Source organism: Oncorhynchus nerka, linkage group LG26 (genome assembly GCF_034236695.1).
Source record: "Oncorhynchus nerka isolate Pitt River linkage group LG26, Oner_Uvic_2.0, whole genome shotgun sequence".
Lineage (NCBI taxonomy): Eukaryota > Metazoa > Chordata > Actinopteri > Salmoniformes > Salmonidae > Oncorhynchus > Oncorhynchus nerka.
In genome coordinates, this window is record NC_088421.1 from 54,319,870 (window position 1) to 54,347,783 (window position 27,914).

Genomic DNA, 27,914 nt, shown 5'->3' on the forward strand with positions numbered 1-27,914 from the left:
CTGGGGCGCGGAGCGCATGCTGTGGCCGAGCACAGAGAAACTGCGCGCTCTCATACCGACACACCGTATTCTCCCTTTTTCCTCCTCCTCCTCTCAGACACTTCCCAAACAAAGAGAAACACGCGAGGCGGAGGAACAGAGTGCATCCGTCGGGAACCACCAAATCCTCGTTGATCAGAAAAACACACACCGATACACTCTGACCCGAACCGGTTGGAACCGAGAGGAGATTGATTGATCATGTGTAGTAACGGAGCAAGTAACGGGACAAGCGATATGCTTCAGATCCAGTTTGGTTTGATCAACTGTGGGAATAAATACCTAACCGCTGAAACGTTCGGTTTTAAAATCAACGCGTCGGCCACGAGCTTGAAGAAGAAGCAGATTTGGACTCTGGAGCAGAGCGGGGAAGAGGCTACCGGTAATGTGTTCTGTCTCAAGTCGCATCTGGGTCGGTACATAGCGGTGGATAAAGACGGGAACGTTACCGGGGATAGTGAGAGTTCTGGACCCGAGACCCGGTTCATCATCACGGCTCACGACGATGGAAGATGGTCTCTGCAGGTAGGATGAGGGAGGATGTTTGGGTGTGAATGAAAAGCACGAGAGAGCGAGACTTGCCTTTTTTATTGTCACCCCACGATAGTATCTTCTCACTGGTGGTGTTTAATTAAGAGCTCGGACGCTTTCTCTAAACGTTTTTAGAAAAAAATGTAACCTCTTATTTAACTAGGTAAGTCAGTTAAAATAAAATTCTTATTTACATTGATGGTTTTCATCGGTTAAAAACCCGAACGACCGCTGGGACAATTGTGCGCCGCTGGGACTCTCAATCAACGCCGTTTTTTTTATGTGATACAGCCGAAGAATCGAACCAGGATGTTTGTAGTGACTCCTCAAGCCCTGAAGATGCAGTGCCTTAGACCGCTGCGCCACTGCGGGTACTGTTTGAGAAACATAAGGAATGTATCTTTCATATCAGCAAGAAATATTGACGCATTAATAAACGGTAGCCTGCATTTCTAGACGCCTTTTTAAAAATGGGTTTAGGGTTAATGTTCCCACACGGACATTAATTCTTTATTTAACCTTTTTATTTAACTAAGCAAGTCAGTTAAGAACAAACTCTTATTTACAATGATGGCCTAGGAACAGTGGGTTAACTGCCTTGTTCAGGGGCAGAACGACGGCCTACCGGGGAACATTGGGTTAACTGCCTTGTTCAGGGGCAGAACGACGGCCTACCGGGGAACATTGGGTTAACTGCCTTGTTCAGGGGCAGAACGACGGCCTACCGGGGAACATTGGGTTAACTGCCTTGTTCAGGGGCAGAACGACGGTCTACCGGGGAACATTGGGTTAACTGCCTTGTTCAGGGGCAGAACGACGGCCTACCGGGGAACATTGGGTTAACTGCCTTGTTCAGGGGCAGAACGACGGTCTACCGGGGAACATTGGGTTAACTGCCTTGTTCAGGGGCAGAACGACGGTCTACCGGGGAACATTGGGTTAACTGCCTTGTTCAGGGGCAGAACGAAATATTTTTACCTTGTCAGCTCGGGGATTCAATCTTTCAACCTTTTGGTTACTTGTCCAACGCTCTAACCACTAGACTACCTGCTCTAACCACTAGACTACCTGCTCTAACCACTAGACTACCACTAGACTACCTGCTCTAACCACTAGACTACCTGCTCTAACCACTAGACTACCTGCTCTAACCACTAGACTACCTGCTCTAACCACTAGGCTACCTGCTGGTTACTGGTCCAACGCTCTAACCACTAGGCTACCTGCTGGTTACTAGTCCAACGTTCTAACTACTAGGCTACCTGCTGGTTACTTGCCCAACACTAACCACTAGGCTACCTGCTGGTTACTAGTCCAACACTAACCACTAGGCTACCTGCTGGTTACTAGCCCAACACTCTAACCACTAGGCTACCTGCTGGTTACTAGTCCAACGCTCTAACCACTCAGCTACCTGCTGGTTACTAGTCCAACGCTCTAACCACTAGGCTACCTGCTGGTTACTAGTCCAACACTCTAACCACTAGGCTACCTGCTGGTTACTAGTCCAACACTCTAACCACTAGGCTACCTGCTGGTTACTAGTCCAACACTCTAACCACTAGGCTACCCGCCTGCCTCCCCCCTCTAGGCTACCTGCCTGCCTCCCCCCTCTAGGCTACCTGCCTGCCTGCCTCCCACCTCTGACCTACCCTCCTCTGTGACCTACCCTCCTCTGTGACCTACCCTCCTCTGACCTACCCTCCTCTGACCTACCCTCCTCTAACCTACCCGCCTCCCCCCTCTAACCTACCCGCCTCCCCCTCTAACCTACCCGCCTCCCCCTCTAACCTACCCGCCTCTGACCTACCCGCCTCTAACCTACCCGCCTCTATAACCTACCCGCCTCTAACCTACCCGCCTCTAACCTACCCCCTCCCCCTCCCACCTACCCGCCTCCCCCTCCCACCTACCCGCCTCCCCCTCTAACCTACCCGCCTCCCCCCTCTAACCTACCCCCTCCCCTCTAACCTACCCGCCTCCCCCTCTAACCTACCCACCTACCCGCCCTAACCTACCCGCCTCTAACCTACCCGCCTCCCCCCCCTCTAACCTACCCCCTCTCTAACCTACCCGCCTCCCACCTACCCGCCTCCGACCTACCCACCTCCGACCTACCCGCCTCCCACCTACCCGCCTCCCGACCTACCCGCCTCCCACCTACCCGCCTCCCACCTACCTCCGCCTCCCCCTCCGACCTACCCGCCTCCCACCTACCCGCCTCTGACCTACCCGCCCTGACCTACCCCCTCTGACCTACCCGCCTCTGACCTACCCGCCTCTGACCTACCCGCCTCTGACCTACCCGCCCTGACCTACCCGCCTCTGACCTACCCGCCTCTGACCTACCCGCCTAACCTGACCTACCCGCCTCTGACCTACCCGCCCTGACCTACCCGCCCTCACCTACCCGCCCTGACCTACCCGCCTCTCACCTACCCGCCTCTCACCTACCCGCCTCACCTACCCGCCTCTCACCTACCCGCCTCTCACCTACCCGCCTCTCACCTACCCGCCTCTCACCTACCCGCCTCTCACCTACCCGCCTCTCACCTACCCGCCTCTCACCTACCCGCCTCCCACCTACCCGCCTCCCACCTACCCGCCTCTCACCCGCCCGCCTCTCACCTACCCGCCTCTCACCTACCCGCCTCCCACCTACCCGCCTCCCACCTACCCGCCTCCCACCTACACCTACCCGCCTCCCGCCTCACCTACCCGCCTCTCACCTACCCGCCTCTCACCTACCCGCCTCTCACCTACCCGCCTCCCACCTACCCGCCTCCACCTACCCGCCTCTCACCTACCCGCCTCACCACCCGCCTCTCACCTACCCGCCTCTCACCTCACCTACCCGCCCCCCCTCACCTACCCGCCTCCCACCTACCCGCCTCCCACCTTGTGACAAACACTTCCACGACGTGTCAGAGCCTTTTAAAATTTTTATTAACATTTTTAATTAAAAAAAAAAAACGTTTTACCCCTTTTTCTCCCCAATTTCGTGGTATCCAATTAGCAAATAACAACTCCCGCTCGGGAGAGGCGAAGGTTGAAAGTCCTCCGATACACAACCCAACCTAGTCGCACTGCTTCTTAACACAGCGCGCATCCAACCCGGAATGTGTCGGAGGAAACACAGTGCACCTGGCAACCTTGGTTAGCGCGCACTGCGCCCGGCCCGCCACAGGAGTCGTTGGTGCGCGATGAGACAAGGACATCCCTACCGACCAAGCCCTCACTAACCCGGATGACGCCAAGCCAATTGTGCGTCGCCCCATGGACCTCCCGGTCGTGGCCGGTTACGACAGAGCCTGGGCGCGAACCCAGAGTCTCTGATGGCACAGCTGGCGCTGCAGTACAACGCCCTTAACCACTGCGCCACCCAGGAGGCCCATGTCAGAGCCTTAACCGAATGGAAAACACTTCCAGGACACAGCTTGTTGACCCGCTACAGTCAAAGACACACAGCTTGTTGACCTGCTACAGTCAGAGACACACAGCTTGTTGACCTGCTACAGTCAGAGACACACAGCTTGTTGACCTGCTACAGTCAGAGACACACAGCTTGTTGACCTGCTACAGTCAGACACACAGCTTGTTGACCTGCTACAGTCAGAGACACACAGCTTGTTGCCCTGCTACAGTCAGAGACACACAGCTTGTTGACCTGCTACAGTCAGAGACACACAGCTTGTTGACCTGCTACAGTCAGAGACACACAGCTTGTTGACCTGCTACAGTCAGAGACACACAGCTTGTTGACCTGCTACAGTCAGAGACACACAGCTTGTTGCCCTGCTACAGTCAGAGACACACAGCTTGTTGCCCTGCTACAGTCAGAGACACACAGCTTGTTGCCCTGCTACAGTCAGAGACACACAGCTTGTTGACCCTACAGTCAGAGACACACAGCTTGTTGACCTGCTACAGTCAGAGACACACAGCTTGTTGACCTGCTACAGTCAGAGACACACAGCTTGTTGCCCTGCTACAGTCAGAGACACACAGCTTGTTGCCCTGCTACAGTCAGAGACACACAGCTTGTTGACCTGCTACAGTCAGAGACACACAGCTTGTTGACCTGCTACAGTCAGAGACACACAGCTTGTTGACCTGCTACAGTCAGAGACACACAGCTTGTTGACCTGCTACAGTCAGAGACACACAGCTTGTTGACCTGCTACAGTCAGAGACACACAGCTTGTTGACCTGCTACAGTCAGAGACACACAGCTTGTTGACCTGCTACAGTCAGAGACACACAGCTTGTTGACCTGCTACAGTCAGAGACACACAGCTTGTTGACCTGCTACAGTCAGAGACACACAGCTTGTTGACCTGCTACAGTCAGAGACACACAGCTTGTTGACCTGCTACAGTCAGAGACACACAGCTTGTTGACCTGCTACAGTCAGAGACACACAGCTTGTTGACCTGCTACAGTCAGAGACACAGCTTGTTGATCTCGCTGACATTAAAGATACGGAGCATATCATCATCAATTAAATGTTGGCGACTAACAGCTGAAAAGCCGACAGGGATTTGGTGTGTGGAGGGTATTGTTTGTCAGGAGGGTTGTAGGCTAAGGTGTGTGTGTGTGTGGAGGGTATTGTTTGTCAGGAGGGTTGTAGGCTAAGGTGTGTGTGTGTGTGATGTGTGTGTGTGGAGGGTATTGTTTGTCAGGACGGTTGTAGGCTAAGGTGTGTGTGTGGTGTGTTTGTGTGTGGAGGGTATTGTTTGTCAGGAGGGTTGTAGGCTAAGGTGTGTGTGTGGTGTGTTTGTGTGTGGAGGGTATTGTTTGTCAGGAGGGTTGTAGGCTAAGGTGTGTGTTTGTGTGTGGAGGGTATTGTTTGTCAGGAGGGTTGTAGGCTAAGGTGTGTGTGTGTGTGTGTGGAGGGTATTGTTTGTCAGGACGGTTTGTAGGCTAATGTGTGTGTGTGTGGAGGGTATTGTTTGTCAGAGGGTTGTAGGCTAAGGTGTGTGTGTGGTGTGTTTGTGTGTGGAGGGTATTGTTTGTCAGGAGGGTTGTAGGCTAAGGTGTGTGTGTGGTGTGTTTGTGTGTGGAGGGTATTGTTTGTCAGGAGGGTTGTAGGCTAAGGTGTGTGTGTGTGATGTATATTCTACTGTGTTTCTCTGCAGTCAGAGGTCCATGGCAGATATCTGGGAGGCACAGAGGACAGGATCAGCTGCTTTGCCCAGGTAGGTGGGTTGTAAACTCCATGATGAGCTGATGAATATTCAGAAACTGTCTTTCTCTAGATGTTAAATAACATTTGTTTATAATAACACACGTAACGTGTGTGTGTGTGTGTGTGTGGACTGTAGTGTGTGTGTGGACTGTAGTGTGTGTGTGGACTGTAGTGTGTGTGTGGACTGTAGTGTGTGTGTGGACTGTAGTGTGTGTGTGGACTGTAGTGTGTGTGTGTGTGTGTGTGTGGACTGTAGTGTGTGTGTGTGTGTGTGTGTGTGTGGACTAGTGTGTGTGTGGACTGTAGTGTGTGTGGACTAGTGTGTGTGTGGACTGTAGTGTGTGTGGACTGTACAGCTTGTTGTGTGTGTGTGTGTGTGTTGACTAGTGTGTGTGTGTGGACTGTAGTGTGTGTGTGTGTGTGGACTGTAGTGTTGTGTGGACTGTAGTGTGTGTGTGGACTGTAGTGTGTGTGTGGACTGTAGTGTGTGTGTGGACTGTAGTGTGTGTGTGACTGTGTGTGTGTGTGTGTGTGTGTGTGTGGACTGTAGTGTGTGTGTGTGGACTGTAGTGTGTGTGTGTGTGTGTGTGTGTGTGTGTGGACTGTAGTGTGTGTGTGGACTGTAGTGTGTGTGTGTGTGTGGACTGTAGTGTGTGTGTGTGGACTGTAGTGTGTGTGTGGACTGTAGTGTGTGTGTGGACTGTAGTGTGTGTGTGTGTGTGTGTGGACTGTAGTGTGTGTGTGGACTGTAGTGTGTGTGGACTGTAGTGTGTGTGTGGACTGTAGTGTGTGTGTGGACTGTAGTGTGTGTGTGGACTGTAGTGTGTGTGTGGACTGTAGTGTGTGTGTGGACTGTAGTGTGTGTGTGGACTGTAGTGTGTGTGTGGACTGTAGTGTGTGTGTGGACTGTAGTGTGTGTGTGTGTGTGTGTGTGGACTGTAGTGTGTGTGTGGACTGTAGTGTGTGTGTGTGGACTGTAGTGTGTGTGTGGACTAGTGTGTGTGTGGACTGTAGTGTGTGTGTGGACTGTAGTGTGTGTGTGTGTGGACTGTAGTGTGTGTGTGTGTGTGGACTGTAGTGTGTGTGTGTGTGTGTGGACTGTAGTGTGTGTGTGTGTGTGTGTGTGTGTGTGTGTGTGGACTAGTGTATGTGGACTAGTGTATGTGGACTAGTGTATGTGGACTGTAGTGTGTGTGTGGACTGTAGTGTGTGGACTGTAGTGTGTGTGTGGACTGTAGTGTGTGGACTGTAGTGTGTGTGTGGACTGTAGTGTGTGTGTGGACTGTAGTGTGTGTGTGGACTGTAGTGTGTGTGTGGACTGTAGTGTGTGTGTGGACTAGTGTATGTGGACTGTAGTGTGTGTGTGTGTGTGTGTGTGTGGACTGTAGTGTGTGTGTGGACTGTAGTGTGTGTGTGTGTGTGTGTGTGTGTGTGGACTAGTGAATGTGGACTGTAGTGTGTGTGTGGACTGTAGTGTGTGTGTGGACTGTAGTGTGTGTGTGGACTGTAGTGTGTGTGTGTGTGTGTGGACTAGTGTATGTGGACTGTAGTGTGTATGTGGACTGTAGTGTGTGTGTGTGTGTGTGGACTGTAGTGTGTGTGTGGACTGTAGTGTGTGTGTGGACTGTAGTGTGTGTGTGTGTGTGGACTGTAGTGTGTGTGTGGACTGTAGTGTGTGTGTGTGTGTGTGTGTGGACTAGTGTATGTGTGGACTGTAGTGTGTGTGTGTGGACTGTAGTGTGTGTGTGGACTGTAGTGTGTGTGTGCACTGTAGTGTGTGTGTGGACTGTAGTGTGTGTGTGGACTGTAGTGTGTGTGTGGACTGTAGTGTGTGTGTGGACTGTAGTGTGTGTGTGTGGACTGTAGTGTGTGTGTGTGGACTGTGTGTGTGTGTGTGTGTGGACTGTAGTGTGTGTGTGTGTGTGTGTGTGTGTGTGGACTGTAGTGTGTGTGTGACTGTAGTGTGTGTGTGTGGACTGTAGTGTGTGTGTGGACTGTAGTGTGTGTGTGGACTGTGTGTGTGTGTGGACTGTAGTGTGTGTGTGTGGACTGTAGTGTGTGTGTGTGGACTGTAGTGTGTGTGTGGACTGTAGTGTGTAGTGTGACTGTAAATGGAGTGTGTGTGTGTGTGTGGACTGTAGTGTGTGTGGACTGTAATGTTTGGTTTCTCTCCCAGACTGCATCAGTGGCTGAAAAATGGAGTGTTCACATTGCCATGCATCCTCAGGTAACACACCTACGCCCCCCTATAACACCTGACCTCTAACCTCTCCTCTAAATGGAGTGTTCACATTGCCATGCATCCTCAGGTAACACACCTACCCTCCCCCTATAACACCTGACCTCTAACCTCTCCTCTAAATGGAGTGTTCACATTGCCATGCATCCTCAGGTAACACACCTACGCCCCCCCTATAACACCTGACCTCTAACCTCTCCTCTAAATGGAGTGTTCACATTGCCATGCATCCTCAGGTAACACACCTACGCCCCCCCTATAACACCTGACCTCTAACCTCTCCTCTAAATGGAGTGTTCACATTGCCATGCATCCTCAGGTAACACACCTACCCCCCCCCCTATAACACCTGACCTCTAGGCTAAGGTGTGAGGTTAGAGACCTCTCCTCTAAATGGAGTGTTCACATTGCCATGCATCCTCAGGTAACACACCTACACCCCTCTATAACACCTGACCTCTAACCTCTCCTCTAAATGGAGTGTTCACATTGCCATGCATCCTCAGGTAACACACCTACACCCCCTATAACACCTGACCTCTAACATCTCCTCTAAATGGAGTGTTCATATTGCCATGCATCCTCAGGTAACACACCTACACCCCCTAACACCTGACCTCTAACCTCTCCTCTAAATGGAGTGTTCACATTGCCATGCATCCTCAGGTAAACACCTACACCCCCCCAACACCTGACCTCTGACCTCTCCCCTCCAGGTGAACATCTTCAGTGTGACCAGGAAGCGTTATGCCCACCTGTCCTCCAAGGTGGATGAGGTCTCTATCGACCGTGACGTCCCGTGGGGGGTGGACTCCCTGATCACCCTGGTGTTCAGAGACCAACGCTACCACCTGCAGACGTCTGATAACCGCTTCCTGAAGAACGACGGCAGCCTGGAGGCGGCGCCGGACAAGACCACCGGGTACACGCTGGAGTTCCGCTCCGGCAAGGTGGCGTTCAGGGATTGTTCCGGGCGCTACCTGGCGCCGTCGGGCCCGAGCGGGACCATGAAGAGCGGGAAGACGAGCCGCGTGGGGAAGGATGAGATGTTCTCTCTGGAGCAGAGTCACCCTCAGGTGGTTCTCACCGCCAGCAACGAGAGGAACGTCTCCACCAGGCAAGGTAGGACCAACACAACCTTCTGGAACAGGACTAGAACCTAACCAGGCAAGGTAGGACCAACACAACCTTCTAGAACAGGACTAGAACCTAACCAGGCAAGGTAGGACCAACACAACCTTCTAGAACAGGACTAGAACCTAAGCAGGCAAGGTAGGACCAACACAACCTTCTAGAACAGGACTAGAACCTAACCAGGCAAGGTAGGACCAACACAACCTTCTAGAACAGGACTAGAACCTAACCAAGCAAGGTAGGACCAACACAACCTTCTAGAATGTAACCAGGCAAGGTAGGACCAACACAACCTTCTAGAACAGGACTAGAACCTAACCAGGCAAGGTATTACCAACACAACCTTCTAGAACAGGACTAGAACCTAACTAGGCAAGGTAGGACCAACACAACCTTCTAGAACAGGACTAGAACCTAACCAGGCAAGGTAGGACCAACACAACCTTCTAGAACAGGACTAGAACCTAACCAGGCAAGGTAGGACCAACACAACCTTCTAGAACAGTACTAGAACCTAACCGGGCAAGGTAGGACCAACACAACCTTCTAGATCCTAACCAGGCAAGGTAGGATCAACACAACCTTCTAGAACAGGACTAGAACCTAACCAGGCAAGGTAGGACCAACACAACCTTCTAGAACAGTACTAGAACCTAACCAGGCAAGGTAGGATCAACACAACCTTCTAGAACAGGACTAGAACCTAACCAGGCAAGGTAGGACCAACACAACCTTCTAGAACAGTACTAGAACCTAACCAGGCAAGGTAGGACCAACACAACCTTCTAGAACAGGACTAAATGGAGGGAGAGATGGGGAGGAGGAGGGAGAGATGGGGAGGAGGAGGGAGAGATGGGGAGGAGGAGGGAGAGATGGGGAGGAGGAGGAGAGATGTGGAGGAGATGGGGGAGGAGGGAGAGAGATGGGGGAGGAGGGAGAGAGATGGGGGGGGGAGGAGGGAGAGGCTCCATTTTGTGTCTGGCTGAGAAACCGCTCTGTCACCCTGCCTGCCTGCCTGTTGTGTGTTATTCCGTAGCTATTCTGCCCCAGTGATCCTTGCAGTAGTTTGCTGATGTTGCCTCCCACACACGCACTCTCAACACACACACTGTCTTTGGGCCGGGCTGGGGGAGGGTCCAGGCTGGGGGAGGGGCTGGGCAGGGGGGCTGCTGCAGATTCCTCTCGTGTGTAGCAGCTGCAGTGCTGGTGTTTATCTGGATTCATGCCGAGGGAGGGACTGCAACACACTGGACGCTGTCTGGTCGTGACTACATCTCTGGTGTGTGTGTGTGTGGTGTGTGTGTGTGTGGTGTGTGTGTGTGTGGTGTGTGATCCAGAGATGGGACCTGGACGCTGTCTGGTCGTGACTACATCTCTGGTGTGTGTGTGGTGTGTGTGTGATCCAGAGAGGAAACCTGGACGCTGTCTGGTCGTGACTACATCTCTGGTGTGTGTGTGATCCAGAGATGGGACCTGGACGCTGTCTGGTCGTGACTACATCTCTGGTGTGTGTGTGGTGTGTGTGTGATCCAGAGAGGAAACCTGGACGCTGTCTGGTCGTGACTACATCTCTGGTGTGTGTGTGATCCAGAGATGGGACCTGGACGCTGTCTGGTCGTGACTACATCTCTGGTGTGTGTGTGTGTGTGTGTGGTGTGTGATCCAGAGATGGGACCTGGACGCTGTAAGGTCGTGACTACATCTCTGGTGTGTGTGTGTGATCCAGAGAGGGAACCAGGACGGTGTCTGGTCGTGACTACATCTCTGGTGTGTGTGTGGTGTGTGATCCAGAGATGGGACCTGGACGCTGTCTGGTCGTGACTACATCTCTGGTGTGTGTGTGGTGTGTGTGGTGTGTGTGTGGTGTGTGATCCAGAGATGGGACCTGGACGCTGTCTGGTCGTGACTACATCTCTGGTGTGTGTGTGTGTGTGTGTGTGTGTGTGTGTGATCCAGAGATGGGACCTGGACGCTGTCTGGTCGTGACTACATCTCTGGTGTGTGTGGGGGTGTGTGTGTGTGTGTGTGTGTGGTGTGAACACAACACATGTCTTGCTTGTCTTCTTCATGGATCTCAGTCAGGAAGTTGTTTTAGGAGCCTCTACCTCACAGTCAGGAAGTTGTTTTAGGAGCCTCTACCTCCCAGTCAGGAAGTTGTTTTAGGAGCCTCTACCTCACAGTCAGGAAGTTGTTTTAGGAGCCTCTACCTCACAGTCAGGAAGTTGTTTTAGGAGCCTCTACTTCACAGTCAGGAAGTTGTTTTAGGAGCCTCTACCTCACAGTCAGGAAGTTGTTTTAGGAGTCCATGTTGTCTACCTCACAGTCAGGAAGTTGTTTTAGGAGTCCATGTTGTCTACCTCACAGTCAGGAAGTTGTTTTAGGAGCCTCTACCTCACAGTCAGGAAGTTGTTTTAGGAGCCTCTAGGTGCTGCCTGGGGCTGGTGCTGCCTGGGGCTGGTGCTGCCTGTCTGCCTAGGGAGCGGGCTGGTGCTGCCTGGGGCTGGTGCTGCCTGGGGCTGGTGCTGCCTGGGGCTGGTGCTACCTGTCTGTCTGTCTGGGGCTGGTGCTGCCTGTCTGTCTCGGTCTGTCTGTGGCTGGCCCTAGCTGCTGTAAGAGTGTGTGTGTGTAGAACAGACTGATCTGGCTCCCCATGTATCCCAGCTTCTCTCCAGTTCAACCCAGCCTGGAGGACCAACACAATCAGACATTCTCTCTCTCTGTCTCTCTCTCTGTCTCTCTCTCTGTCTCTCTCTCTGTCTCTCTCTCTGTCTCTCTCTCGGTCTCTCTCTCGGTCTCTCTCTCGGTCTCTCTCTCGGTCTCTCTCTCGGTCTCTCTCTCGGTCTCTCTCTCTGTCTCTCTGTCTCTCTGTCTCTCTGTCTCTGTCTCTGTCTCTCTGTCTCTGTCTCTGTCTCTCTGTCTCTGTCTCTGTCTCTCTCTCTCTCTGTCTCTGTCTCTGTCTCTCTCTCTCTGTCTCTCTCTCTCTCGTTGCACCGTTGTCACAGTATTATTTATATAGGTAGGGCCGGTGGCCCCGTCGGTAGGGTGGACCCCTGGGCCGGGGGCCCCGTCGGTAGGGGGGGCCCCGTCGGTAGGGGGGGCCCCGTCGGTAGGGGGGGCCCCGTCGGTAGGGTGGGCCCCTGGGCCGGGGGCCCCGTCGGTAGGGTGGGCCACTGGGCCGGGGGCCCCGTCGGTAGGGTGGGCCCCTGGGCCGGGGGCCCCGTCGGTAGGGTGGGCCCCTGGGCCGGGGGCCCCGTCGGTAGGGTGGGCCACTGGGCCGGGGGCCCCGTCGGTAGGGTGGGCCACTGGGCCGGGGCCCCGTCGGTAGGGTGGGCCCCTGGGCCGGGGGCCCCGTCGGTAGGGTGGGCCCCTGGGCCGGGGCCCCGTCGGTAGGGTGGGCCCCTGGGCCGGGGGCCCCGTCGGTAGGGTGGACCCCTGGGCCGGGGGCCCCGTCGGAAGGGTGGACCCCTGGGCCGGGGGCCCCGTCGGTAGGGTGGACCTGTGATGGGCTGTAGTGTGGCGGGCTGTGGTGTGGACCCCTGGGCCGGGGGCCCCGTCGGTAGGGTGGACCTGTGATGGGCTGTAGTGTGGCGGGCTGTGGCGGGCTGTAGTGTGGCGGGCTGTAGTGTGGCGGGCTGTAGTGTGACGGGCTGTAGTGTGACGGGCTGTAGTGTGGCGGACTGTGGTGTGGCGGGCTGTGGTGTGGCGGGCTGTGGTGTGGCGGGCTGTGGTGTGGCGGGCTGTGGTGTGGGGGTCGACGTGTGGGAGGCGTGGGGGTCGACGTGTGGGAGGCGTGGGGGTCGACGTGTGGGAGGCGTGGGGGTCGACGTGTGGGAGGCGTGGGGGTCGACGTGTGGGAGGCGTGGGGGTCGACGTGTGGGGGTCGACGTGTGGGAGGCGTGGGGGTCGACGTGTGGGAGGCGTGGGGGTCGACGTGTGGGAGGCGTCGGTCGACGTGTGGGAGGCGTCGGTCGACGTGTGGGGCGTCGGGGTCGACGTGTGGGAGGCGTCGGGTCGACGTGTGGGAGGCGTCGGGTCGACGTGTGGGGGCGTCGGGGTCGACGTGTGGGGCGTCGGGGTCGACGCAGGGGGCGTCGGGGTCGACGTGTGGGGGCGTCGGGGTCGACGTGTGGGGGGCGTCGGGGTCGACGTGTGGGGGCGTCGGGGTCGACGTGTGGGGGCGGGGGTCGACGTGTGGGGGGCGTCGGGGGTCGACGTGTGGGGGGCGTGGGGTCGACGTGTGGGGCGTCGGGGTCGACGTGTGGGGCGCGGGGGTCGACGTGTGGGAGGCGTCGGGGTCGCGTGTGGGAGGCGTCGGGGTCGACGTGTGGGAGGCGTCGGGGTCGACGTGTGGGAGGCGTGGGGGTCGACGTGTGGGGGTCGACGTGTGGGGGTCGTCGGTCGACGTGTGGGAGGCGTCGGTCGACGTGTGGGAGGCGTCGGTCGACGTGTGGGGAGGCGTCGGTCGACGTGTGGGAGGCGTCGGTCGACGTGTGGGAGGCGTCGGTCGACGTGTGGGAGCGTCGGTCGACGTGTGGGAGGCGTCGGTCGACGTGTGGGAGGCGTCGGGTCGACGTGTGGGAGGCGTCGGGGTCGCGTGTGGGAGGCGTCGGGGTCGACGTGTGGAGGCGTCGGGGTCGGCGTGTGGGGTCGACGGGGTCGACGTGTGGGGGTCGACGTGTGGGGGTCGACGTGTGGGGTCGACGGGGTCGCGTGTGGGAGGCGTCGGGGTCGGCGTGTGGGAGGCGTCGGGGGTCGACGTGTGGGAGGCGTCGGGGTCGACGTGTGGGAGGCGTGGGGGTCGGCGTGTGGGGGTCGGCGTGGGGGAGGCGTCGGGAGTCGGCGTGTGGGAGGCGTCGGGGTCGACGTGTGGGAGGCGTCGGGGTCGGACGTGTGGAGGCGTCGGGGTCGACGTGTGGGGGTCGACGTGTGGGAGGCGTCGGGGTCGACGTGTGGGAGGCGTCGGGGTCGACGTGTGGGAGGCGTCGGGGTCGGCGTGTGGAGGCGTCGGGGTCGACGTGTGGAGGCGTCGGGGTCAGCGTGTGGGAGGCGTCGGGGTCGACGTGGGGGCGTCGGGGTCGACGTGTGGGGCGTCGGGGGTCGACGTGGGGGAGGTCGACGGGGGTCGACGTGTGGGAGGCGTCGGGGTCGACGTGTGGGAGGCGTCGGGGTCGACGTGTGGGAGGCGTCGGGTCGACGTGTGGGAGGCGTCGGGGTCGACGTGTGGGAGGCGTCGGGGGTCGACGTGTGGGAGGCGTGGGGAGGCGTCGGGGTCGACGTGTGGGAGGCGTCGGGGTCGACGTGTGGAGGCGTCGGGGTCGACGTGTGGGGCGTCGGGGTCGGCGTGTGGGAGGCGTCGGGGGTCGACGTGTGGGGGTCGGCGTGTGGGAGCGTGGGGGTCGACGTGTGGGAGCGTCGGGGTCGGCGTGTGGGAGGCGTGGGGGTCGACGTGTGGGAGGCGTGGGGGTCGGCGTGTGGGAGCGTGGGGGTCGACGTGTGGGAGGCGTCGGTCGACGTGTGGGAGGCGTCGGTCGACGTGTGGGAGGCGTCGGGGTCGACGTGTGGGAGGCGTCGGGGTCGACGTGTGGGAGCGTCGGGGTCGACGTGTGGAGGCGTCGGGGTCGACGTGGGGGCGTGGGTCGGCGTGGGGGCGTCGGGGTCGCGTGTGGGGGGGCGTCGGGGGTCGACGTGTGGGGCGTCGGGGTCGACGTGTGGGGCGTCGGGGGTCGACGTGTGGGGGCGTCGGGGTCGACGTCGGGGTCGACGTGGGGGGCGTCGGGGTCGACGTGTGGGGGCGTCGGGGTCGGCGTGTGGGGCGTCGGGGTCGACGTGGTGGAGGCGTCGGGGTCGACGTGTGGGAGGCGTCGGGGTCGGCGTGTGGGAGGCGTCGGGGGTCGCGTGGGAGGCGTGGGGCCGACGTGTGGGAGCGTGGGGGTCGACGTGTGGGGGTCGACGTGGGGGTCGTCGGTCGACGTGTGGGAGGCGTCGGTCGACGTGTGGAGAAGCGTCGGTCGACGTGTGGAGGCGTCGGTCGACGTGTGGAGGCGTCGGTCGCGTGTGGGAGCGTCGGTCGACGTGTGGGAGGCGTCGGTCGACGTGGGAGGCGTCGGTCGCACGTGTGGGAGGCGTCGGTCGGCGTGGGAGGCGTCGGTCGACGTGTGGGAGGCGTCGGGGTCGACGTGTGGGAGGCGTCGGGGTCGACGTGGGAGGCGTCGGGGTCGGACGTGTGGAGAGCGTCGAGGTCGACGTGTGGGAGGCGTCGGGGTCGGCGTGTGGGGGTCGACGTGTGGGGGTCGCGTGGGGGTCGACGTGTGGGGGTCGGCGTGTGGGAGGCGTCGGGGGTCGACGTGTGGGAGGCGTCGGGGGTCGACGTGTGGGAGGCGTCGGGGTCGACGTGTGGGAGGCGTCGGGGTCGACGTGTGGGGGTCGGCGTGGGGGGCGCCGGGTCGACGTGTGGGGGTCGACGTGTGTGGGGGGTCGACGTGTCGGGGTCGACGTGTGGGAGGCGTCGGGGGTCGACGTGGGGAGAGGTCGACGGGGTCGACGTGGAGGCGTCGGGGTCGACGTGTGGGAGGCGTCGGGGTCGACGTGTGGGAGGCGTCGGGGTCGACGTGTGGGAGGCGTCGGGGTCGACGTGTGGAGGCGTCGGGGTCGACGTGGGGTCGGCGTGGGAGCGTCGGGGTCGACGTGTGGAGGCGTCGGGTCGACGTGTGGAGGCGTCGGGGTCGACGTGTGGGAGGCGTCGGGGTCGACGTGTGGGGAGCGTCGGGGCGACGTGTGGGGGTCGACGTGTGGGAGCGCGGGGTCGACGTGTGGAGGCGTCGGGGTCGACGTGTGGGAGGCGTCGGGTCGGCGTGTGGGAGGCGTCGGGGTCGACGTGTGGGAGGCGTCGGGGGTCGACGTGTGGGAGGCGTCGGGGGTCGCGTATGGGAGGCGTCGGGGTCGGCGTGTAGGAGGCGTCGGGGGTCGGCGTGTGGGAGCGTCGGGGGTCGACGTGTGGGAGGCGTCGGGGTCGGCGTGTGGGAGGCGTCGGGGTCGACGTGTGGGAGGCGTCGGGGTCGACGTGTGGGAGGCGTGGGGGTCGACGTGTGGGAGCGTGGGGGTCGACGTGTGGAGGCGTGGGGGTCGACGTGTGGGGGTCGGCGTGTGGGGAGGCGTCGGGGTCGGCGTGTGGGAGGCGTAGGGGTCGGCGTGTGGGAGGCGTCGGGGTCGACGTGTGGAGGCGTCGGGGTCGGCGTGTGGGGGCGTCGGGGGTCGACGTGTGGGAGGCGAGGGGGTCGGCGTGTGGGAGCGTCGGGGTCGACGTGTGGGAGGCGTCGGGGTCGGCGTGTGGGAGGCGTCGGGGTCGACGTGTGGGAGGCGTCGGGGGTCGACACCTTGTAGAGTTCATGCCCCGACTAATTAGGGTAGTTCTGAGGGCCAAAGGGGGCTGCAACTCAATATCAGGGATGTGATTTTTAATGTTTTGTACAAATCTGTAGTGCGTTTCTGCTCGTTCCTGACCCCCAGGCATGGACCTGTCAGCCAATCAGGACGAGGAGGGAGACCAGGAAGTGTTCCAGGTGGAGATGAGTCGTGAGAACAGGAAGTGTGCGTTCCGGACTGCTGCCGGGAAGTACTGGACCCTCACCTCTTCTGGAGGACTACAGTGTACCGCCTCCACTAAGTAATAACACACACACACACACACACACACACACACACTGTTATACTGCAGCTATCGAAGGTTAGCCGTCGGCTAGCTGCGGGGTGTCGGCTGTTAGCCGTCGGCTAGCTGCGGGGTGTCGGCTGTTAGCCGTCGGCTAGCTGCAGGGTGTCGGCTGTTAGTCGTCGGCTAGCTGCGGGGTGTCGGCTGTTAGCCGTCGGCTTCATTGCTCCATAAAGAGGTGGCTCCAGTAATAGATGTTATTACAATGTTCTACCCTGTTGAGAATTATATTTGTGTGTGTGTACAGGACTGCCAACTGTTACTTTGACATGGAGTACTGTGGTAAGAAGCTGACTCTCCGTGCCGCCAACGGGAAATACGTCGCTGCCAAGAAGAACGGCCAGCTAGCTGCTACCGTCGACGTTGCCGGTCAGTGTGAAAACAGCCTTTGGGTTGTAAAGAGCAACCCAACAGGGTGTTCCAGATGCAGATGACTTGGTTCAAGGGTCATACCAACTCCTAGTCTCTCCCTGTTCCAGATGACTTGGTTCAAGGGTCATACCAACTCCTAGTCTCTCCCTGTTCCAGATGACTTGGTTCAAGGGTCATGCCAACTCCTAGTCTCTCCGTGTTCCAGATGACTTGGTTCAAAGGGTCATACCAACTCCTAGTCTCTCCGTGTTCCAGATGACTTGGTTCAAGGGTCATACCAACTCCTAGTCAGTCTCTCCCTGTTCTAGTTGATTTGGTTCAAGGGTCATACCAACTCCCAGTCAGTGTTTCCCTGTTCCAGATGACTTGGTTCAAGGGTCATACCAACTCCTAGTCTCTCCCTGTTCCAGATGACTTGGTTCAAGGGTCATACCAACTCATAGTCTCTCCCTGTTCCAGATGACTTGGCACACGGGTCATACCAACTCCTAGTCTCTCCGTGTTTCAGATGACTTGGTTCAAGGGTCATACCAACTCCTAGTCAGTCTCTCCCTGTTCCAGATGACTTGGTTCAAGGGTCATACCAACTCCCAGTCAGTGTTTCCCTGTTCCAGATGACTTGGTTCAAGGGTCATACCAACTCCCAGTCTCTCCCTGTTCCAGATGACTTGGTTCAAGGGTCATACCAACTCCTAGTCTCTCCCTGTTCCAGATTACTTTGTTCAAGGGTCACACCAACTCCTAGTCAGTCCCTCTCTGTTCCAGATGATTTGGCACACGGGTCATACCAACTCATAGTCGGTCTCTCCCTGTTCCAGATGACTTGGTTCAAGGGTCACACCAACTCCCAGTCTCTCCCTGTTCAAGGGTCATACCAACTCCTAGTCTCTCCCTGTTCCAGATGACTTGGTTCAAGGGTCATACCAACTCCTAGTCTCTCCCTGTTCCAGATTACTTTGTTCAAGGGTCACACCAACTCCTAGTCCCTCCCTGTTCCAGATGACTTGGTTCAAGGGTCATACCAACTCCTAGTCCCTCCCTGTTCCAGATGACTTGGTTCAAGGGTCATACCAACTCATAGTCTCTCCCTGTTCCAGATGACTTGGTTCAAGGGTCATACCAACTCATAGTCTCTCCCTGTTCCAGATGACTTGGCACACGGGTCATACCAACTCCTAGTCTCTCCGTGTTTCAGATGACTTGGTTCAAGGGTCATACCAACTCCTAGTCAGTCTATCCCTGTTCCAGATGACTTGGTTCAAGGGTCATACCAACTCCCAGTCAGTGTTTCCCTGTTCCAGATGACTTGGTTCAAGGGTCATACCAACTCCCAGTCTCTCCCTGTTCCAGATGACTTGGTTCAAGGGTCATACCAACTCCTAGTCTCTCCCTGTTCCAGATTACTTTGTTCAAGGGTCACACCAACTCCTAGTCAGTCCCTCCCTGTTCCAGATGACTTGGTTCAAGGGTCATACCAACTCCTAGTCAGTCTCTCCCTGTTCCAGATGACTTGGTTCAAGGGTCATACCAACTCCTAGTCTCTCCCTGTTCAAGGGTCATACCAACTCCTAGTCTCTCCCTGTTCATACATGTGGCTTCTGTGCCGTGGTGCACCAGTTAGTTGTGGTATAATGGCACAATATGAATAGTCTGGTTTCATTACAACTCTTTTCTTTGAATTAGTCCTTTTTGGAAGTTTTTCTTGCTAAGCCCTTTACAACACGTGGAGCCTCCCAAATAAATATTTTGGAGTGTCCCCGGGCTAGGAGTGTCCCCGGGCTATGAGGGTATAACCTTTGACCTTTTATATAAGGCTTTCTTTGGTCTTTGGCGACCATATGGGTGTTTGTCCCTCCAGGTGAGTCGGAGGAGTTCCTGATGAAGCTGATTAACCGTCCAATCATTGTCCTCCGTGGGGAACACGGTTTCATCGGGTGTCGTAAGGTCACAGGAACCCTGGACTCCAACCGTTCCTCGTACGACTACTTTACCCTGACCTTCAGAGAGGGGACGTACAGTTTACAGGGTTAGTACACACACACACACACACACGCACTACTTTACCTTGACCTTCAGAGAGGGGACGTACAGTTTACAGGGTTAGTACACACACACACACACACACACACGCACTACTTTACCTTGACCTTCAGAGAGGGGACGTGCAGTTTACAGGGTTAGTACACACACACACACACACACACACTACTTTACCCTGACCTTCAGAGAGGGACGTGCAGTTACAGGGTTAGTACACACACACACACTGTTGTAACCCCCCTCTCCTCAGACATATCATCATGGTTGATCCTGTTTGTAACCCCCCCTCCTCAGACATATCATCATGGTTGATCCTGTTGTAACCCCTCCTCAGACATATCATCATGGTTGACCCTGTTGTAACCCCCTCTCCTCAGACATATCATCATGGTTGAACCTGTTGTAACCCCCTCTCCTCAGACATATCATCATGGTTGAACCTGTTGTAACCCCCTCCCCTCCTCAGACATATCATCATGGTTGACCCTGTTGTAACCCCCCTCTCCTCAGACATATCATCATGGTTGACCCTGTTGTAACCCCCCTCTCCTCAGACATATCATCATGGTTGACCCTGTTGTAACCCCCTCTCCTCAGACATATCATCATGGTTGAACCTGTTGTAACCCCCTCCCCTCCTCAGACATATCATCATGGTTGACCCTGTTGTAACCCCCCCTCTCCTCAGACATATCATCATGGTTGACCCTGTTGTAACCCCCTCTCCTCAGACATATCATCATGGTTGAACCTGTTGTAACCCCCTCCCTCCTCAGACATATCATCATGGTTGAACCTGTTGTAACCCCCCTCTCCTCAGACATATCATCATGGCTGAACCTGTTGTAACCCCCCCCCCTCTCCTCAGACATATCATCATGGTTGACCCTGTTGTAACCCCCCCTCCCTCCTCAGACATATCATCATGGTTGATCCTGTTGTAACCCCCTCCCCTCCTCAGACATATCATCATGGTTGACCCTGTTGTAACCCCCCTCCCCTCCTCAGACATATCATCATGGTTGAACCTGTTGTAACCCCCCTCTCCTCAGACATATCATCATGGTTGACCCTGTTGTAACCCCCCTCTCCTCAGACATATCATCATGGTTGACCCTGCTGTAACCCCCTCTCCTCAGACATATCATCATGGTTGACCCTGTTGTAACCCCCCTCTCCTCAGACATATCATCATGGTTGACCTGTTGTAACCCCCCTCTCCTCAGACATATCATCATGGTTGAACCTGTTGTAACCCCCTCTCCTCAGACATATCATCATGGTTGACCCTGTTGTAAGCCCCCCTCCTCAGACATATCATCATGGTTGACCTGTTGTAACCCCCTCATTTTACATCATTTACATTTAAGTCATTTAGCAGACGCTCTTATCCAGAGCGACTTACAAATTGGTGCTTTCACCTTATGACATCCAGTGGAACAGCCACTTTACAATAGTGCATCTAGGTCTTTTAAGGGGGGGGAGGGGAGAAGGATTACTTTATCCTATCCTAGGTATTCCTTAAAGAGGTGGGGTTTCAGGTGTCTCCGGAAGGTGGTGATTGACTCCGCTGTCCTGGCGTCGTGGGAGTTTGTTCCACCATTGGGGGCCAGAGCAGCGAACAGTTTTGACTGGGCTGAGCGGGAACTGTACTTCCTCAGTGGTAGGGGAGGCGAGCAGGCCAGAGGTGGATGAACGCAGTGCCCTTGTTTGGGTGTAGGGCCTGATCAGAGCCTGGAGGTAGTGAGGTGCCGTTCCCCTCACAGCTCCGTAGGGCAAGCACCATGGTCTTGTAGCGGATGCGAGCTTCAACTGGAAGCCAGTGGGAGAGCGGAGGAGCGGGTGACGTGAGAGAGAACTTGGGAAGGTTGAACACCAGACGGGCTGCGGCGTTCTGGATGAGTTGTAGGGGTTTAATGGCACAGGCAGGGAGCCCAGCCAACAGCGAGTTGCAGTAATCCAGACGGGAGATGACAAGTGCCTGGATTAGGACCTGCGCCGCTTCCTGTGTGAGGCAGGGTCGTACTCTGCGGATGTTGTAGAGCATGAACCTACAGGAACGGGCCACCGCCTTGATGTTATTTGAGAGCGACAGGGTGTTGTCCAGGATCACGCCAAGGTTCTTAGCGCTCTGGGACGAGGACACAATGGAGTTGTCAACCGTGATGGCGAGATCATGGAGCGGGCAGTCCTTCCCGGGAGGAAGAGCAGCTCCGTCTTGCCGAGAGTTCAGCTTGAGGTGATGATCCGTCATCCCACACTGATATGTCTGCCAGACATGCAGAGATGCGATTCGCCACCTGGTCGTCAGAAGGGGAAAGGAGAAGATTAATTGTGTGTCGTCTGCATAGCAATGATAGGAGAGACCATGTGAGGTTATGACAGAGCCAAGTGACTTGGTGTATAGCGAGAATAGGAGAGGGCCTAGAACAGAGCCCTGGGGACACCAGTGGTGAGAGCGCGTGGTGAGGAGACGGATTCTCGCCCCGCCACCTGGTAGGAGCGACCTGTCAGGTAGGACGCTAATCCCAAGCGTGGGCCGCGCCCGGAGATGCCCAACTCGGAGAGGGTGGAGAGGAGGATCTGATGGTTCACAGTATCGAAGGCAGCCGATAGGTCTAGAAGGATGAGAGCAGAGGAGAGAGTTAGCTTTAGCAGTGCGGGCGCCTCCGTGATACAGAGAAGAGCAGTCTCAGTTGAATGACTAGTCTTGAAACCTGACTGATTTGGATCAAGAAGGTCATTCTGAGAGAGATAGCGGAGAGCTGGCCAAAGGACGGCACGTTCAAGAGTTTTGGAGAAAAGAAAAGAAGGGATACTGGTCTGTAGTTGTTGACATCGGAGGATCGAGTGTAGGTTTTTTCAGAAGGGGTGCAACTCTCGCTCTCTTGAAGACAGGAGGGACGTAGCCAGCGGTCAGGGATGAGTTGATGAGCGGGTGAGGTAAGGGAGAAGGTGCGGAGATGGTCTGGGAGAAGAGAGGAGGGGATAGGGTCAAGCGGGCAGGTTGTTGGGCGGCCGGCCGTCACAAGACGTGAGATGTCATCTGAGAGAGAGGGAGAAAGAGGTCAGAGCACAGGGTAGGGCAGTGTGAGCAGAACCAGCGGTGTCGTTTGACTTAGCAAGCGAGGATCGGATGTCGTCGACCTTCTTTTCAAAATGGTTGACGAAGTCATCTGCAGAGAGGAGGGGGGGAGGGGGAGGAGGATTCAAGAGGGAGGAGAAGGTGGCAAAGAGCTTCCTAGGGTTAGAGGCAGATGCTTGGAATTTAGAGTGGTAGAAAGTGGCTTTAGCAGCAGAGACAGAGGAGGAAAATGTAGAGAGGAGGAGTGAAAGGATGCCAGGTCTGCAGGGAGGCGAGTTTTCCTCCATTTCCGCTCGGCTGCCCGAGCCCTGTTCTGTGAGCTCGCAATGAGTCGTCGAGCCACGGAGCGGGAGGGGAGGGACCGAGCCGGCCTGGAGGATAGGGGACATAGAGAGTCAAAGGATGCAGAAAGGGAGGAGAGGAGGGTTGAGGAGGCAGAATCAGGAGATAGGTTGGAGAAGGTTTGAGCAGAGGAAGAGATGATAGGATGGAAGAGGAGAGAGTAGCGGGGAGAGAGAGCGAAGGTTGGGACGGCGCGATACCATCCAGTAGGGGCAGTGTGGGAAGTGTTGGATGAGAGCGAGAGGGAAAAGGATACAAGGTAGTGGTCGGAGACTTGGAGGGGAGTTGCAGTGAGGTTAGTGGAGGAACAGCATCTAGTAAAGATGAGGTCGGCGTATTGCCTGCCTTGTGAGTAGGGGGAAGGTGAGAGGGTGAGGTCAAAGAGGAGAGGAGTGGAAAGAAGGAGGCAGAGAGGAATGAGTCAAAGGTAGACGTGGGGAGGTTAAAGTCGCCCAGAACTGTGAGAGGTGAGCCGTCCTCAGGAAAGGAGCTTATCAAGGCATCAAGCTCATTGATGAACTCTCCGAGGAACCTGGAGGGCGATAAATGATAAGGATGTTAAGCTTGAAAGGGCTGGTAACTGTGACAGCATGGAATTCAAAGGAGCGATAGACAGATGGGTAAGGAGAAAGAGAGAATGACCACTTGGGAGAGATGAGGATCCCGGTGCCACCACCCCGCTGACCAGAAGCTCTCGGGGGTGTGCGAGAGCACGTGGGCGGACGAAGAGAGCAGTAGGAGTAGCGGTGTTGTCTGTGGTGATCCATGTTTCCGTCAGAGCCAAGAAGTCGAGGACTGGAGGGAGACATAGGCTGAGATGAACTCTGCCTTGTTGGCCGCAGATCGGCAGTTCCAGAGGCTACCGGAGACCTGGAACTCCCACGTGGGTCGTGCGCGCTGGGACCACCAGATTAGGGTGGCTGCGGCCATGCGGTGTGGAGCGTTTGTATGTGTGTGTGCAGAGAGGAGAGAACAGGGATAGACAGACACATAGTTGACAGGCTAGAGAAGAGGCTACGCTAATGCAGAGGAGATTGGAATGACAAGTGGACTACACGTCTCGAATGTTCAGAAAGTTAGCTTACGTAGCAAGAATCTAATTGACTAAAATGATTAAAATGATAGAGTACTGCTGGGGTAGGCTAGCTGCGTTGTTGACACTACCTAATCAAGTCGTACCGTTGAGTGTGAAGTTTCTACAATGCTGCTTATCGGGAGCTAGCTGGCTAGCTAGCAGTGTTGGTTACGTTACGTTGCGTAGGAGAACGACAATAGCTGGCTAGCTAACCTAGAAAATCGCTCTAGACTACACAATTATCTTTGAAACAAAGACGGCTATGTAGCTAGCTATGTAGCTAGCTACGATCAAACAAATCACACCGTTGGGACTGTAATGAAATGAAGTGAAAAAGTGATACTACCTGTGGAGCGACGCGGAATGCGACCGGAATGCGAAAGTTCTATTCAGTAGGCGTTGGCTGGCTATTGGCTAGCTAGGAGTGTCTCCTACGTTAAGGACGACAAAATAGCTGGCTAGCTAACCTCGGTGAATTAAGATAATCACTCTAAGACTACACACTCTAAACTACACAATTATCTTGGATACGAAGACAGCAAAGACAACTATGTAGCTATCTAATACTACACTAATCAAGTCGTTCGGTTGAGTGTGATAGTTACTACAGTGCTACGGTAGCCGGTGAACGTATGCTAGCTGCTAGGCAGATAGGAGGCGACGAAATACAATAATAACGCAATTATCACTCTAAGACTCCACACTCTAAGCTACACAATTATCTTGGATACGAAGACAGCAAAGACAACTATGTAGCTAGCTATGTAGCTAGCTAACACTACACTAATCAAGACGTTCAGTTGAGTGTGATGGTACTACAGTGCTACGGTAGACGGTGAACGTGTTGGACAGATAGGAGACGACGAAATACGATAATTACGCAATTATCTTTGATACAACGACGACTATGTAGCTAGCTAAGAGGAAATTGCTAAGATTAGACAAATCAGACCGTTGTACTATAATGAAATGTAATGAAATGTAATGAAAAAGTTATACAACCTGCAGACCGAAGCGCGGATGCGACCCTCCTCAGACATATCATCATGGTTGACCCTGTTGTAACCCCCCCCTCTCCTCAGACATATCATCATGGTTGACCCTGTTGTAACTCCCCCCTCTCCTCAGACATATCATCATGGTTGAACCTGTTGTAACCCCCTCCCCCTCTCTCCTCAGACATATCATCATGGTTGACCCTGTTGTAACCCCCCTCTCCTCAGACATATCATCATGGTTGAACCTGTTGTAACCCCCCTCCTCAGACATATCATCATGGTTGACCCTGTTGTAAACCCCCCCCCCCTCCTCAGACATATCATCATGGTTGAACCTGTTGTAACCCCCTCCCCCTCTCTCCTCAGACATATCATCATGGTTGACCCTGTTGTAACCCCCTCTCCTCAGACATATCATCATGGTTGACCCTGTTGTAACCCCCTCTCCTCAGACATATCATCATGGTTGAACCTGTTGTAACCCCCTCTCCTCAGACATATCATCATGGTTGAACCTGTTGTAACCCCCTCTCAGACATATCATCATGGTTGACCCTGTTGTAACCCCCCCCCTCTCCTCAGACATATCATCATGGTTGACCCTGTTGTAACCCCCTCTCCTCAGACATATCATCATGGTTGACCCTGTTGTAACCCCCTCTCCTCAGACATATCATCATGGTTGACCCTGTTGTAACCCCCTCTCCTCAGACATATCATCATGGTTGACCCTGTTGTAACCCCCCCTCTCCTCAGACATATCATCATGGTTGACCCTGTTGTAACCCCCTCTCCTCAGACATATCATCATGGTTGAACCTGTTGTAACCCCCTCTCCTCAGACATATCATCATGGTTGAACCTGTTGTAACCCCCTCTCCTCAGACATATCATCATGGTTGACCCTGTTGTAACCCCCCTCTCCTCAGACATATCATCATGGTTGACCCTGTTGTAACCCCCCTCTCCTCAGACATATCATCATGGTTGACCCTGTTGTAACCCCCCCCTCTCCTCAGACATATCATCATGGTTGAACCTGTTGTAACCCCCCTCTCCTCAGACATATCATCATGGTTGAACCTGTTGTAACCCCCCTCTCCTCAGACATATCATCATGGTTGACCCTGTTGTAACCCCCCCTCTCCTCAGACATATCATCATGGTTGAACCTGTTGTAACCCCCCTCTCCTCAGACATATCATCATGGTTGAACCTGTTGTAACCCCCCTCCTCAGACATATCATCATGGTTGACCCTGTTGTAACCCCCCTCTCCTCAGACATATCATCATGGTTGACCCTGTTGTAACCCCCCTCCCTCAGACATATCATCATGGTTGAACCTGTTGTAACCCCCTCAGACATATCATCATGGTTGAACCTGTTGTAACCCCCCTCAGACATATCATCATGGTTGAACCTGTTGTAACCCCCCCTCCTCAGACATATCATCATGGTTGAACCTGTTGTAACCCCCCTCCTCAGACATTTCATCATGGTTGACCCTGTTGTAACCCCCCTCTCCTCAGACATATCATCATGGTTGACCCTGTTGTAACCCCCTCCTCAGACATATCATCATGGTTGACCCTGTTGTAACCCCCTCTCCTCAGACATATCATCATGGTTGAACCTGTTGTAACCCCCTCAGACATATCATCATGGTTGAACCTGTTGTAACCCCCTCAGACATATCATCATGGTTGAACCTGTTGTAACCCCCCCTCCTCAGACATATCATCATGGTTGACCCTGTTGTAACCCCCTCCCCTCCTCAGACATATCATCATGGTTGACCCTGTTGTAACCCCCCCTCTCCTCAGACATATCATCATGGTTGACCCTGTTGTAACCCCCTCTCCTCAGACATATCATCATGGTTGAACCTGTTGTAACCCCCTCCCCTCCTCAGACATATCATCATGGTTGACCCTGTTGTAACCCCCCTCCCCTCCTCAGACATATCATCATGGTTGACCCTGTTGTAACCCCCTCCCCTCCTCAGACATATCATCATGGTTGACCCTGTTGTAACCCCCCTCCCCTCAGACATATCATCATGGTTGAACCTGTTGTAACCCCCTCTCCTCAGACATATCATCATGGTTGAACCCTGTTGTAACCCCCCTCTCCTCAGACATATCATCATGGTTGAACCTGTTGTAACCCCCCTCTCCTCAGACATATCATCATGGTTGAACCTGTTGTAACCCCCTCAGACATATCATCATGGTTGAACCTGTTGTAACCCCCTCTCCTCAGACATATCATCATGGTTGAACCTGTTGTTAACCCCCTCTCCTCAGACATATCATCATGGTTGAACCTGTTGACATAACCCCCTCTCCTCAGACTCGACGGGAAGTTCTGGATGGTTGGCAGCGGGCGTCGGTGGTGAGCAGCAGTGACGACCCCGTCGACTTCCTGTTAGAGTTCTGCGACTACAACAAGGTCGCCATCCGCTCCGTCGCCGACGGGAAGTATCTCCACGGCGACCACGCCGGCGTCTTGAAGGCACGCCCAACGCGACGACCTGGAGACCGCCACGCTCTGGGAGTACTGACCCCGTTACTACGACAACGAAGCGGCAGCATCCCCTATAACTCCTCCCTCTCTATCCATCCATCCTTCTCTCAACTCTGTCCTAACCCCTCCCAGACCAGGGCTGTGTTCAGTGGGGTGAAATGTTTCACGATATCGTAGATGGGAGGGGGGGGAATGTAAGGCCTAGAGCTGATCCCATTATCTCTTTTCACTTGATAATGAATCCCGTCTAATCTACATCATACGTTTCTATGTGACATTCCACCGCTCTGAACAGGACCTTTTTTTGTGTGAACTGGACAAAGGAGGGAGAGAAAGAGCTGGGGGAGGTTATGTCCTAATGTAAAGGCTTTCTTCATCTCTCTCTGCCTTTCCCTCCCCTTTCCTCTCTCTGCCTTTCCCTCCCCTTTCCTCTCTCTGCCTTTCCCTCCCCTTTCCTCTCTCTGCTTTTCCCTCCCCTTTCCTCTCTCTGCCTTTCCCTCCCCCTTTCCTCTCTCTGCCTTTCCCTCCCCTTTCTCTCTCTCTGCCTTTCCCTCCTTTTCTCTCTCTGCCTTTCCCTCCCCTTTCTCTCTCTGCCTTTCCCTCCCCCCCCCCTTTTCTCTCTCTGCCTTTCCCTCCCC

General features: G+C 55.3%; 1 protein-coding gene across 1 annotated transcript; it reads left to right on the plus strand.

Annotated features, from left to right (window-relative positions):
* LOC135564839 (fascin-like) lies at nucleotides 1–27,834 on the plus strand. The gene is given in 10 exon segments (XM_065010899.1): nucleotides 1–564; nucleotides 5,709–5,768; nucleotides 7,935–7,985; nucleotides 8,714–9,119; nucleotides 16,638–16,794; nucleotides 17,084–17,205; nucleotides 19,067–19,234; nucleotides 22,550–22,564; nucleotides 27,116–27,264; nucleotides 27,266–27,834. Coding segments are annotated over 10 exon segments (1,500 nt in total). The 5' UTR covers nucleotides 1–240; the 3' UTR covers nucleotides 27,314–27,834.
* The last annotated feature ends 80 nt before the right edge of the window (nucleotides 27,835–27,914 follow it).